Below are 11625 nucleotides of genomic sequence, written 5' to 3' on the forward strand. Positions count from 1 at the left end.
AGATTTGCAATAGGGATCCTGTTACTAATTTTCGTCTAAGTGGATGAAAATTATCTCACATGCATCTCATGTGAAAACAATATGCATTCTCTTCTAATTTTGCTCCTTAGTAAAGCTAGTGAAATGACTAAATTGCAAAATGTGTTGGGTTCTAATGAGAGACAACTAAGTCATTTCACTAGCTTTACTGAGGGGCAAAATTGAAAGAGAATGCATATTGTTCCTACGTGAGACGCACGTGAGATAATTTTCGTCTACTTAGACGGAAATTAGTAATGAAAGTCAAATTGAAAAATACCTCAAACTTTAAGAGGAGTAAAGTGAATTTTTCTCGTGTGTATATATATATATATATATATATATATATGTGTGTGTGTGTGTGTGTGTGTGTGTGTTGGGTTGCTTCAACTTGACGGTAATCAAGGACCTGTTTCAGAAATAATCCCAGCAAAGTTACACAAGCAAATGCTCTTGGTATTAGTGAAGATCCAATAATAAGTAGAAGAAAGTAATGTGATCGAGAAGATATGATGATGGTGGGAGACAGAAGCTTTACTCATATTTGGAGTCTAGCTAACCAAGAAAGTAGAGGCTTTTTCGACAAGATCAACTTGAGACTTTTTCGACAAGAATAAGAAAACTTCTAGTACTTGGTAGCTTTTTGGCGAATCCACCATTGTATAGTTTGAGCCTACCACGTTTTAATGTTTGTATTTTGTGATAATAATATATTTCTCATGTGTGCATTTACTATATTAGCCTTTTCTACCTCCCTTTAGGATAATCGTTTCTCACAGGAAGTAAGTGACACTGCTTGAGTTCCTCTCTTGCTCATAGTGACAATAAGGGAGCTAGAGAATGTTGACAAAAGCTTGGGACATCTGTTAAGGAGTCGTATTCATGTTAAGGGGTAATTGAAATTAAAGCAGTTTTGTTATTTCTCATGTATTCTATGACATTTTTTTAGATGTTTTGGCTCTATTTGTTTAATGACACATGGATGTTTTTATATGGTGCTTCACTTCTTTTTTTTTTTTGGGGGGGGGATAAAAATTAGCTACAAACTAGTCTAATAGATTGTCAAGTGTTCCTTGTCTTTTTAGTAGTATGTGCTTCTTATATGTTTTTTCAATAACATTAATAAAAATAAATAAATAAAAAGTGCTTTTCACATGCTTTAAGGACAAAACTTAACAATTTATTAGACTAATTTGTAGCTAATTTATTAATGCTATTAGACAAATTGGGAAAGATTTCAAGGATTATTAAACACAGAAAAAAAGGTTGGCTCCAACAACAGATCCAAAACAAAAATTACAATGAAAAAAAAACAAGCAAACAGTAGAGAATAAGTCAAAAAATGATCCGGTCCTCTCAGTAAGGGCCGCATAAAGCAGTTTATCTGTCAGGTTTTTTAGATTGCATTTTTACAAAGCTCGATCTACTCTTCTCCACCAAACGACGTAGCGGAGAAAATGGACGACGTGTGTTAAGAAATGATGTTAAGCAAGCAATGATTATGAAAAACAAATGACTGATTTTTTTGTGAATATATCATGATGATGCATATGAATGTAAGATTGTGAATCAGCTACTAATGTTCATATAAGCATGCTTTGTCAGAGCCTGATTAGGAAGAAAACCTCATTACTTATAAACTGGGGGTTTTATTGCTACAATGTAATGCAAGTCGGCCGAAAGAACACAAGAAATAAAAATAAAACTTGATCTTGTGCGCCTACAGTTTCTTTTCTTGTAGTCCAGTCCATGAAATTGTACTGTGAGCACAATGCAAAACCAAATGCAGCCTGCCTCAATAAAAGCTTAATCTGACCATTAAATTATCACAATTCACAACTTAGCAACGAGGGAGAATTACATTTCCAGATGAACACAAACAAAAGGTTGAATACAGACGTAAAATATGAACAGAAACAATACAAAGACGACCAACACGCCTTTGCTAACCCACTTATGATACAAATAAAAATTTTATAACCATCTTCCCTAGATTATTGATACTTGAAAAGTACTGACTTATAAGTCACCAAATAACAGTGAGCTGTATCTTGCAATCCAAGGAACAAACACAGGAAAATCCAACATCTCTTCTAGCACTCGCAACCTGTGGATCTTTGCTGCCGCCCTCCACCCCCAACGTCAATGGTGTCAGGCAGGTATCTTTCATCACCAACAAATCAAAAAAATAAAATCAAAATCAATCATTTAGTACACGGATAAGAAAGTTGGGTATCTAGCATTACTTGATATTCATATAAAGTTCAAGAAAACTAAACTACCAGAAGACAGATCTACATTGATCATCAAATCTATGCAAATCATAATTCACTTGACATTCACCAAAAGTGATGGGAATTTTACAAAAGAACTGCTATCAAAAGCAATGCAATCCTCCTGTTGCTCTTATGCTGGCCATAGAATTGTATTGCTCCTATTTAAGGCATAGTGGATGTTGAACTCAAGATGCCAGTTACAACAAATTGATAAGCACAGTCAACTTCATTTCAAACAGGACGAGCCTGAATCCAGTTACAATAAATTCATAAGCACATTTAAATTTCATTTCTAACAGCATGACTCCTAGTTGATCAAGTAGATGCTGCCTACCATGGCAAAAGAAGACCAAGGCTTTTAGCACCAGCTTCTTCACTTATTTCTTCTGTTGTTTCTTTTTCCTTTTCGTTTTTACTTTATGACATTACTCTGGCAAGACAGTTCTGACCACACTATACACCATTCTGACTTTCAGAATTAAGATGGTTAAGTTCCCTTAACCTTAGCTTCCTACTACCTCAAAGTTAACGGGGGGAAGTAGGTTTATAAAACTGAGCCTCTACAACCAGAATATGCTCTAGAACAGAAAGAATTCAGGATTTCAGATGAGTAAAAAAACTCACATTTCTTCTTCAGGTTCATTCTTGAGCGCATTCTTGGCTATACACTGGAAAGCAGCTTCAACGTTGAATCCTTCTTTTGCAGAGGTCTCAAAGTACGGTATGTTTCCCTTAGAAGCACACCATGCCTTAGCTTTCTTCTCAGAAACCTGCAACCAAAAACAGAAAACCATTTTCATGCTCAATTTTGCAACAGCAGCAAATATATTGCCAAGCACCAAGAGAGAACCCTATTATTCCAAATTGCTAAATTTTGAGAATGCAAGTCACAGAGGACAAGAAAAAAGCATGTCAACAGGAAAAACAACTCACCACCCGGCTATTCCCACCATCAACATCTATCTTGTTCCCCAGCACAACAAATGGGAAGTTTTCAGGGTCAGACGGACTAGCCTGAACATCAAATACACAAACCATAACTATCCGTCACACTTTTCTTGAACTTTAGAATTATATGGGTTGCCAATAGGTTAGCACTACCTGAATCAAAAACTCTTCCCGCCAGTTGTTAAGATTATCAAATGACTTCATTACATTCACATCATACACAAGAACACAGCAATCTGCACCACGGTAGAAAGCCACACCAAGACTTTGAAACCTTTCTTGCCCAGCAGTATCCCAAATCTGTATATATGAACAAGCAGTGTCAACTGTAAAAAATAATAAGTGAAACTATTTCCAAATATTCTCAACCAAATGAAGAATACAAGCTCCTCATTGCATCCAAAACAGATAATCTTTTGGTTATCTATAAGCTGCAATTTGAGAGGAATTAATGCAAATGAGCAACTATCAGTAAAACATATCCATATGTAAGAGAAAACATTTTGGTTAACAAACTTCTTATAACAACTCAGGAAAAAGCGCTAGCCATATCTACGCTATGACCCGAAAAGGACTAGTCAATTTTGAGCTTCTTTAGAATTCCTTATAAAGCCCAATTTCACCTAATAACTGGGCAATGTAGGATTTAACACTCATAACTATCTTTATAAACCACCCCCTCTATGTGAGTTATTCCTTATCTTCCCAATATGGGACCAGGGTGTTACACTTCCCCCATGAAAAACTCAACCACAAAAAGTCTATCAAAACTACCAAACTTTGGCCTCAACTAAACTCAACACGGGTTCCAAACATCAGGCTTCAGAGATCCCTTTTCACTTATCCATCCTTTAATGCAGTCATTTTCTCTGAACTTCGTTAAACTATTAGAGCTAACACTGCAAGACAACCTCCTTTCTCCAACTATGGTATAAGAAGCTGCATAAAAGATATGACACCAAATATTCAAACAGCTCTCCTCCTATTTAAAACACTCCTATGTCCTCCCATTCTTATGCAAATGCAGGACACATGTCAAAGAAGAAATCCAGTGATCAATGTCTTACAAACGTAATGAACACTCTCTCACTAACTAATGTTGATGTTGACGGCATTGGGCTTCTGCTATTTTTATCAAGGCTCCTTAGATGACTTCTTCATCACCTAGGTCTCCCCCCTACTTAAGGCCCACAATACCACCCCATAGCAGAACAGAGAAGGGCTTAGAGAGATATGGAGCAACAAAACTTAAGAAGAGAGATTTAGGCAAAGCCACATGCAAAGACAAAAGTAGTGCAAATAGAGTATTGGTGGTGTATGTGCCATGATGCAGTGTGGCAGAGGGACGTAGAGGTATTGGAGCATGCTGGCTAGTAGGGGGAGCAGGGAAGAAAACAAAAAAAGAAAGTGGATTTCTCTCTTCAGCAAATCAAGAATTCAATTTCTCATTCGCTCTCCCCCCCAAATCTGCGATTTTTCAGACCTGATCTGAAAGTTTTAAACCGTGGGTTAAAGATCACAAGGTTTTTCCACTGAGGATCTTGGAAAACTGCCATTAGTGCTCAAAATGAAGCTTTTTTCTTAGTATGTTTCTAAAGAAGAAGAATGGTGCACCATCATGGATCTGCCATGGCTTTATTGTGGCCAACAAGTTTTTGAAAGTTGATTTAAAGAGATGGAATGAGAAGGTGTTTGGGTAGGGAGAAAGAAAAAGATCCTTTGAGAAGAGGTATGTGCTTTAGTTATCATTCCAGAAGAGAGGGCATTAGATGACGAGAGAGAATGAAGGAAGGCAAAAGTATTAAGCGAGTTAAAGTGATCCACTCTCATTGAGGAGGTGAGTTGAAAGCAAAAATCAAGGTCCTTGTGGTTGAGGGAGGGAAGGAGACAAGTGCACAAAATATTTTTCACAAACTGGCCAACTTCAACAAAAGGAAGAACTCCATTGACTCCTTGTTGATTGATAACACATTCTCTACCAACCGGGTTGGAGATCAATGAGAACACTGTCCAATTTTATAAAAAGTTGTATACTTAGCAATTAAACTAGCAACCTTCGTTCGACGACCTTTCCTTTAATTCTATTGGTGAGAATGAGAGGCTATTTGGTTAGAGAGAGAATTTGAGGAAAGGGAGGTGTTGCAAGTAGTGAAAGCACTGAATGGTGACAAGGTGTCGGGCCCTGACGGTTACTCTATGGCATTCTTTCAAGTTTGCTAGGATGTGTTTAAAGAAGACATATTATGAAGGTCTTTCGTGACTTCCATGCTATAGGTAAGTTCGAAAGGAGCCTTCTTAATGCTACATTCATCGCCCTCATTCCGAAGATTTCAAGGGTTGTTGATTCCTAAGACTTTCACCCAATTAGTCTTGTGAGTTGCGTTTACAAAATTATTGTTAAGATTTTAGCAAATAGGCTAAAGATGGTGTTGGAGAAGTTTATTTTTTAAGTTGCAAAATGCTTTCATCCGAGAAAGGCAGATCCTAGATCTTGTTCTTATTGCCAATGAATACCTTGATAGTAGAAGGTGTACTCTACAAGCTGGAATTAGAAAAAGCCTATGATCATGTTAAGGAGGTGTGGCTTTGGGGAAAGTGGTGCTCTTGGATAGCTAATTGTATTTCCACAATGTGGTTCTTGGTTTTGGTGAACATGCCCTCCCACCGGTTTTTTTAGTAGCTTCTATGGCTTGAGACAAGGAGATGGAGGCTTTTGGTAGGATAATTTTTGCTGCAGCGAGTGGAGGCTTATTATCTGGCTTCTCTATAGGGAACATGGATTGATATCTCTCACCTTTTGTTTGCGGATTATACTTTGATTTTCAATGGGGCTGACCCAAATCATCTAGCCATTTGTGGTGCTTGTTCTTATGTTTTGAAACTACCTTGGGCTTTAAGGTTAATTTGGCTAAATCAAAATTGGTTCTATGGATAATGTTGCTGATGTAGGTGGGTTGGTTAGGGGTTTCCTCTTTGCCTTTGAAATATCGTGGTCATTCGTTGCGAGACCTCCCCTATAAGGCCAAGTCTATTTGGAATAGTAATATTAAAAAGATAGAGTGTCGATTGGGTAGTTGGAAAATAATGTATTTGTCTTAGGATGGTAGGGTTACCCTTCATACTTCATGTCTCTCTTTCATCTCCCTGTGGGTATTACAAACCGTATTGAGAAGTTTCAACATGATTTCTTATGGGGTGGGCTAAGTTGGTATAAGGATTGTTCTCAGATCTCTATGGGAGGGTTGGGGGTCCTGAACTTGCTGATGTTCAATCATGCTTTTTTAGGAAAATAGCTATGGCACAATGTGCATGATAGAAGGGCTTGGTGGAAAGTTGTGGTGAGTTCTAAATTTGGCAGGTGGGATGGGTGGGGTTCTAATGAGCCTCTTGGGAAGTGGGGTGGGATTATGGAAGAATATTAAGAGGGGTTGGGAGAAGTTTTCTAGTCATACCAAATTTGAGGTAGGAGATGGCTCCAAGCGTAGATTCTAACATGATATGTGGTGTGGGGATATGGCCCTTAAGGAAGTCTTTCTAGATTTCCAATGGCATTGCTTGTGAAAAGGATCTTTTGTTGGAGCTTTTAGGTGGCTCCTATTAGTGGAAAAAAAGCTTTGGTAGAGCAGCTCATAACTGGGAGGTGAACATCTTTGCCTCGTTTTTCTAAGTGTTGTATTCAATTAGAGTGAAACGGGAAAGTGAAGACAAGCTTTGGTGAGTAGCCTCCAAAATAGATTTGTTTGATGTTAGATCATTCTACAGTGTCATGGTTCATAACGATGGTTTTCGTTTCCCTTGGAAAAGTATTCAACAAACTAAGGTTCCTTTGCGGGCAGCCTCTTTTGCTTGGTTGGCGGTCCTAGGAAAATCCTTACCATGGACAAAATGATGTAGGCTAGTTTTACCCGTGTTTTGTCATACCCGTTTTACTTAAAAATATATATCTTCTGATTTCGACATCAAATTGAAACAAACTTGGTAGTGTTGGAAAGCTTATTCAGAGGGCTACAATTTTGTATTTCATACGTCATGTCATTGTGGTTGATAAGTGTTGCATGTGTAAAAAGAATGGAGAGTTCGTGGACCATCTTCTTCTCCATTGTGACGTTGTTTGAGCCTTATGGGATATTTTCTACAATCAACTTCGGTTGTCTTGGGTTATGCCTAGATGAGTAAACTTATATACATGTTGGTTGACTGTCAATAGCACTCGGAGTGCTACTGTGTAAAAGATGGTGCCTTCATGGCTTTTATGATGTCTATGGAGGGAAAGGAATGAAAAAGTTTTGAGGGCAATGAGAGGACTTTAAAGGATATTAAGTCTTCAATTTTCAATACTCTGTATCTTTAGACAATTGCTTTTGTTTCTCCTTTGGTGATTAGTTATCATGATTTCCTTGTCCTTTTTTCTCTTTCTAGCTAGGTATTTTCTCATGTATATTGCTTCTGCACTTGGGGGTGCCTTACGCTTTTAATGATATTTCAATTACTTATAAAAGACCAAAAAAGAAAAAAAATAGCGTTCAAAATATAAAACTTCAAAGGCTAGTTTTCAGTTGTTTTCCTCTATTTACATTATTGAGAAATATAATTAGTACCCACATCAACATGGAAACAGAGACATCGACAAAACAACTATATCCTTCCCAAAGCCCCCAAAATCGATTCGCCATCAATCAAGCCAACTAGTTACCTAGAGAATCCCTGAAGCTTTGAGATTATTAAACAAACACAACCTCAATCTCATTATAATCACTTGATTAGCATTTAGAATAAGAAGAAGAAGAAGAAGAAGAATTTTGTGTCCTCATAACATCAAAGGTTATCTGAGTCATATTTATTCTCCACTACCCAATTCACTAAAGAACATAAGCAAATAGGCCATACAAGGGGCACATACATATTCACTAACAAAAAATTCAAAGTAATCACAAAGCCAAAGCAAGAAGCCTGTAGACAAGCAATCCTCAGTACTCGTTATTATATTTGTCACATCCTCATAACATTAAAGGTTATATGAGTCATATTTATCCTCCACTACCCAATTCACTAAAGCACATAAGCAAATGGGCCATACAAGGGGCAAATACATATTCACTAACAAACAATTCAAAGTAATCACAAAGCCAAAGCAAGAAGCCTGTAGACAAGCAATCCTCACTTGTTATTATATTTGTCACATCCTCATAACATCAAAGGTTATCTGAGTCATATTTATTCTCCACTACCCAATTCACTAAAGCACATAAGCAAATGGGCCATACAACGGGCAAATACATATTCACTAACAAACAATTCAAAGTAATCACAAAGCCAAAGCAAGAAGCCTGCAGACAAGCAATCCTCAGTACTCGTTATTATATTTGTCACATATTTTATACTACTATGGCATATGTATGGAAACATTTCTGAAACAAAATTTAGAAATTCAAGAAGCAAAATGTGTGTTCATTGCTCAAGAAGAAGAAGAAGAAGAAGAAGAAGAAAACTATTATCTTCTAAAAAGAATTTTGCGTCCTCATAACATCAAAGGTTATCTGAGTCATATTTATTCTCCACTACCCAATTCACTGAAGCACATAAGCAAATGGGCCATACAAGGGGCAAATACATATTCACTAACAAACAATTCAAAGTAATCACAAAGCCAAAGCAAGAAGCCTGTAGACAAGCAATCCTCAGTACTCGTTATTATATCTGTCACATAGTTTATTAAGGCATATGTATGGAAACATTTCTGAAACAAAATTTAGAAATTCAAGAAGCAAAATGCGTGTTCATTGCTCTCACCTGCAATGTGAACAACCTATCTTCGAACTGAACTTCCTTGGTCAGAAAATCTGCTCCTATAGTCGCCTTATACTGATTACTAAACTTACGATTCACATACCTAACCACAACAAATTAACAACAATCAAACACCAATCCAGCCATTACAAAACCCAACAAAAATTAAATGACAAAATTGAAAAGGTAAAACAAATTTAGAAATTCAGAAAACACATTCAAGATTCGAGTTTTAGAGGGTACTGATTCATCAGAGACGTCTTCCCCACCCTGCCAAATGATCAAGCAAATTGCACATTACTCCAAATTCTATACAACTAGTTAAACAAAAAATAAAAATCACAAAATCTTAAATTAAAATATATCAATTTCCTCCATGTTCTCACCAAACAAACGAAATTAAACAAAAAAAGGAAAATAAATTATTAAAAAAACCGTTTACCCGCTGTCGCCTAGGATTATGACCTTTAGAAGCATGCGGCGACGAGAAGCCATGGATGAGAGTAATAATTTGAGATTTAGGGTTTCTTAGACAAAAGAATTAGGGAAATTTAGGAAATCCTGTATATGTGATTTGAATTCAATCCGAGAGTTCTTGTTTCTGTGGGTTTACTATGGTTGGGAGGAGAGCCAATCATGGAACGCCAGCGAGAGATGCGGTTTGGGAGATTCGGAGGTCCCGAGTATGCCATTGTTTTTGCAGCAAATTTACCTTTTGAACCACGGCAAAAATTTTGTGCCTAATTAACGGGTTAAAATATTCCTTAACAGATAGGCTTCGTCGGCGATTTTGAAAATATTTTTAAAATTAAAATTAAATATTTTCAAATATCTCTCTTCATATCTCAACATTTTTTTTGAAATAAAAACCAAAAAGTATTTTTCAAAACTATTATCAAAACATAGCTGTTCTCTTCTCTCTCTTTTCATTTCGAATTTCCCACAATTGATTAGAATCACGTCTAATGAAGCAGAGGTCATTAGTTCGAATCTCTCTCCCCTCTCTTATGCAAACATATCAAAAAAAAAAACATAGCTCTCGCCTTCTCTCTCTTTCATTTCTTCCAAAGAAAATTAAATTATTTTTATTTTTTATATTAAATCAATCAATTTTTATAACTATTTATATAAAATAAATAAAATTAAGAAAAAGTTTTTCCAGACACACGGTTACTATTCCAAAGTTGCTTTTAGAAAATTGAAAGTTTTTTTTTTTTTCTTTTTCTTTTTTTGGTGTGTTTTAAAAGATGGAAACCTTTTAAGAGGTGATGGGAGGCATGGTGGAGAATGATTTAACAGTCTCACCATATGCTGTGAAGTATATTTAGTAGTAGCTCAGCAGTCAAGTAAATGTAAAACATGGTGACTGTTTAATCACTCTTTGTAGTTTGGCATGATTATACTTATATGGTACGTCATATACTGCACCTACAACAAATAAATGCGCTAAGCCGATGGATATGATGATTGTTTTCTTGCCATTTTACACAACCAAAAGGAAAAAAAATTGACATATCTGTACAAGGGGAAGGAAAGACGGGAGGGAGGATACAAACTAGGGGTTGTTTGTTAAACAACCCCTGCCTTCCCAAACACAATTCATTTCATTCCCCAAAAAATTAACATCAAAACATTCTCATTTTTAAATCACACCATTCACTTTTTATTTCACATCGTTTACTTTTTACTACTATTCAAATAAAAAAATAAAAAAATCATTAGAAAACAAAATTTTTCCACTTTTCAATACTACTTTTTCACTTTTCTATACCAATCATTATTTTCTTTTTAAATTTTTTTTATTGTGAATAGTGCCGTGAAAAAGACATGCTTGCCAAAGACTATCCTAGTTATCTCCGCTTCATGAGATGTGGTCCCCACCTGATTGAATTACCCCTTACGGACAACCATTTTATGCATATTAGAAGAATCTAAAGTGAGTAAAAAGTGGGCCGAGGGGGTTTTTTTCTTCTACGGCTACTAGAAGAGCCACCTACATAGCTGATCATGCAACCACATATAGGCAGGATTCTCTCAATTTTAAATAAAATAAATAAGGATTTAAAGTTAGTGAATCTAACAATTCACATAATTCAATATCAATGCACCAACTTTATATCTCAACCATTAAATGAATGCTATCCATTTTTTAACAAACCTAAGTAGTGTTGGGAACTTGCCACTTGCCAACTCAGTCTAAAAATATTAACAACTTGCTTGCTTCATTAAGTAGAAGGAATGAGGTGTGCTTTGAATGGTAGAAGACAAAGTCTCCTTGCATGACTGCCGCATCATAAAGTCGGTGAACATGACAACCTGGATCACATTAAACATAAGAATTATACAGCCTAGATTCATCTGTGTCCTAATCGTCCTCTCAATAGAGCTGTCCAACCATAAAAAAAAAATAAAAAAATAAAAAACATTCTATTTATAGATTAACTAACTATATCAGGGAAAAAAGAAAGAAAGAAAGAAATGATAGCAGATTATACAGATAATATTCTGCCAATTAAGTAGTTGATGCAACATCTTGCCAACTCTAATCAGTTAAGCAAAAAAATTTACACAACTCAAATTTGGTTGCTTCAGTGTA

General features: G+C 36.1%; 1 protein-coding gene across 1 annotated transcript; it reads right to left on the reverse strand.

Annotated features, from left to right (window-relative positions):
* Window positions 1-1794: 1794 nt before the first annotated feature.
* LOC132187484 (ras-related protein Rab7) lies at window positions 1795-9692 on the reverse strand. Its single transcript, XM_059601809.1, has 7 exons — window positions 9472-9692; window positions 9273-9299; window positions 9033-9132; window positions 3396-3542; window positions 3228-3308; window positions 2919-3064; window positions 1795-2181 (listed from the first exon to the last, which is right to left on the reverse strand). Exons 1-7 carry the CDS (start codon window positions 9522-9524, stop codon window positions 2112-2114), a joined length of 624 nt encoding a protein of 207 aa, XP_059457792.1. The 5' UTR covers window positions 9525-9692; the 3' UTR covers window positions 1795-2111.
* Between the last annotated feature and the right edge of the window lie 1933 nt (window positions 9693-11625).

The sequence above is a fragment of the Corylus avellana genome, chromosome ca7 (genome assembly GCF_901000735.1).
Source record: "Corylus avellana chromosome ca7, CavTom2PMs-1.0".
Classification (NCBI taxonomy): Eukaryota; Viridiplantae; Streptophyta; class Magnoliopsida; order Fagales; family Betulaceae; genus Corylus; species Corylus avellana.

Bases quoted from the DNA above. Each gene is read 5' to 3' on its own strand.
- LOC132187484 (XM_059601809.1), bottom strand. From the start codon at position 9,524: ATGGCTTCTCGTCGCCGCATGCTTCTAAAGGTCATAATCCTAGGCGAC. The intron at 3,543-9,032 runs GTGAGAGCAATG...TCATATATACAG, and splicing joins ATAGGTTGTTCACATTGCAG to ATTTGGGATACTGCTGGGCA. The intron at 3,309-3,395 runs GTAGTGCTAACC...TTTGATGTTCAG, and splicing joins GGGAAGAGTTTTTGATTCAG to GCTAGTCCGTCTGACCCTGA.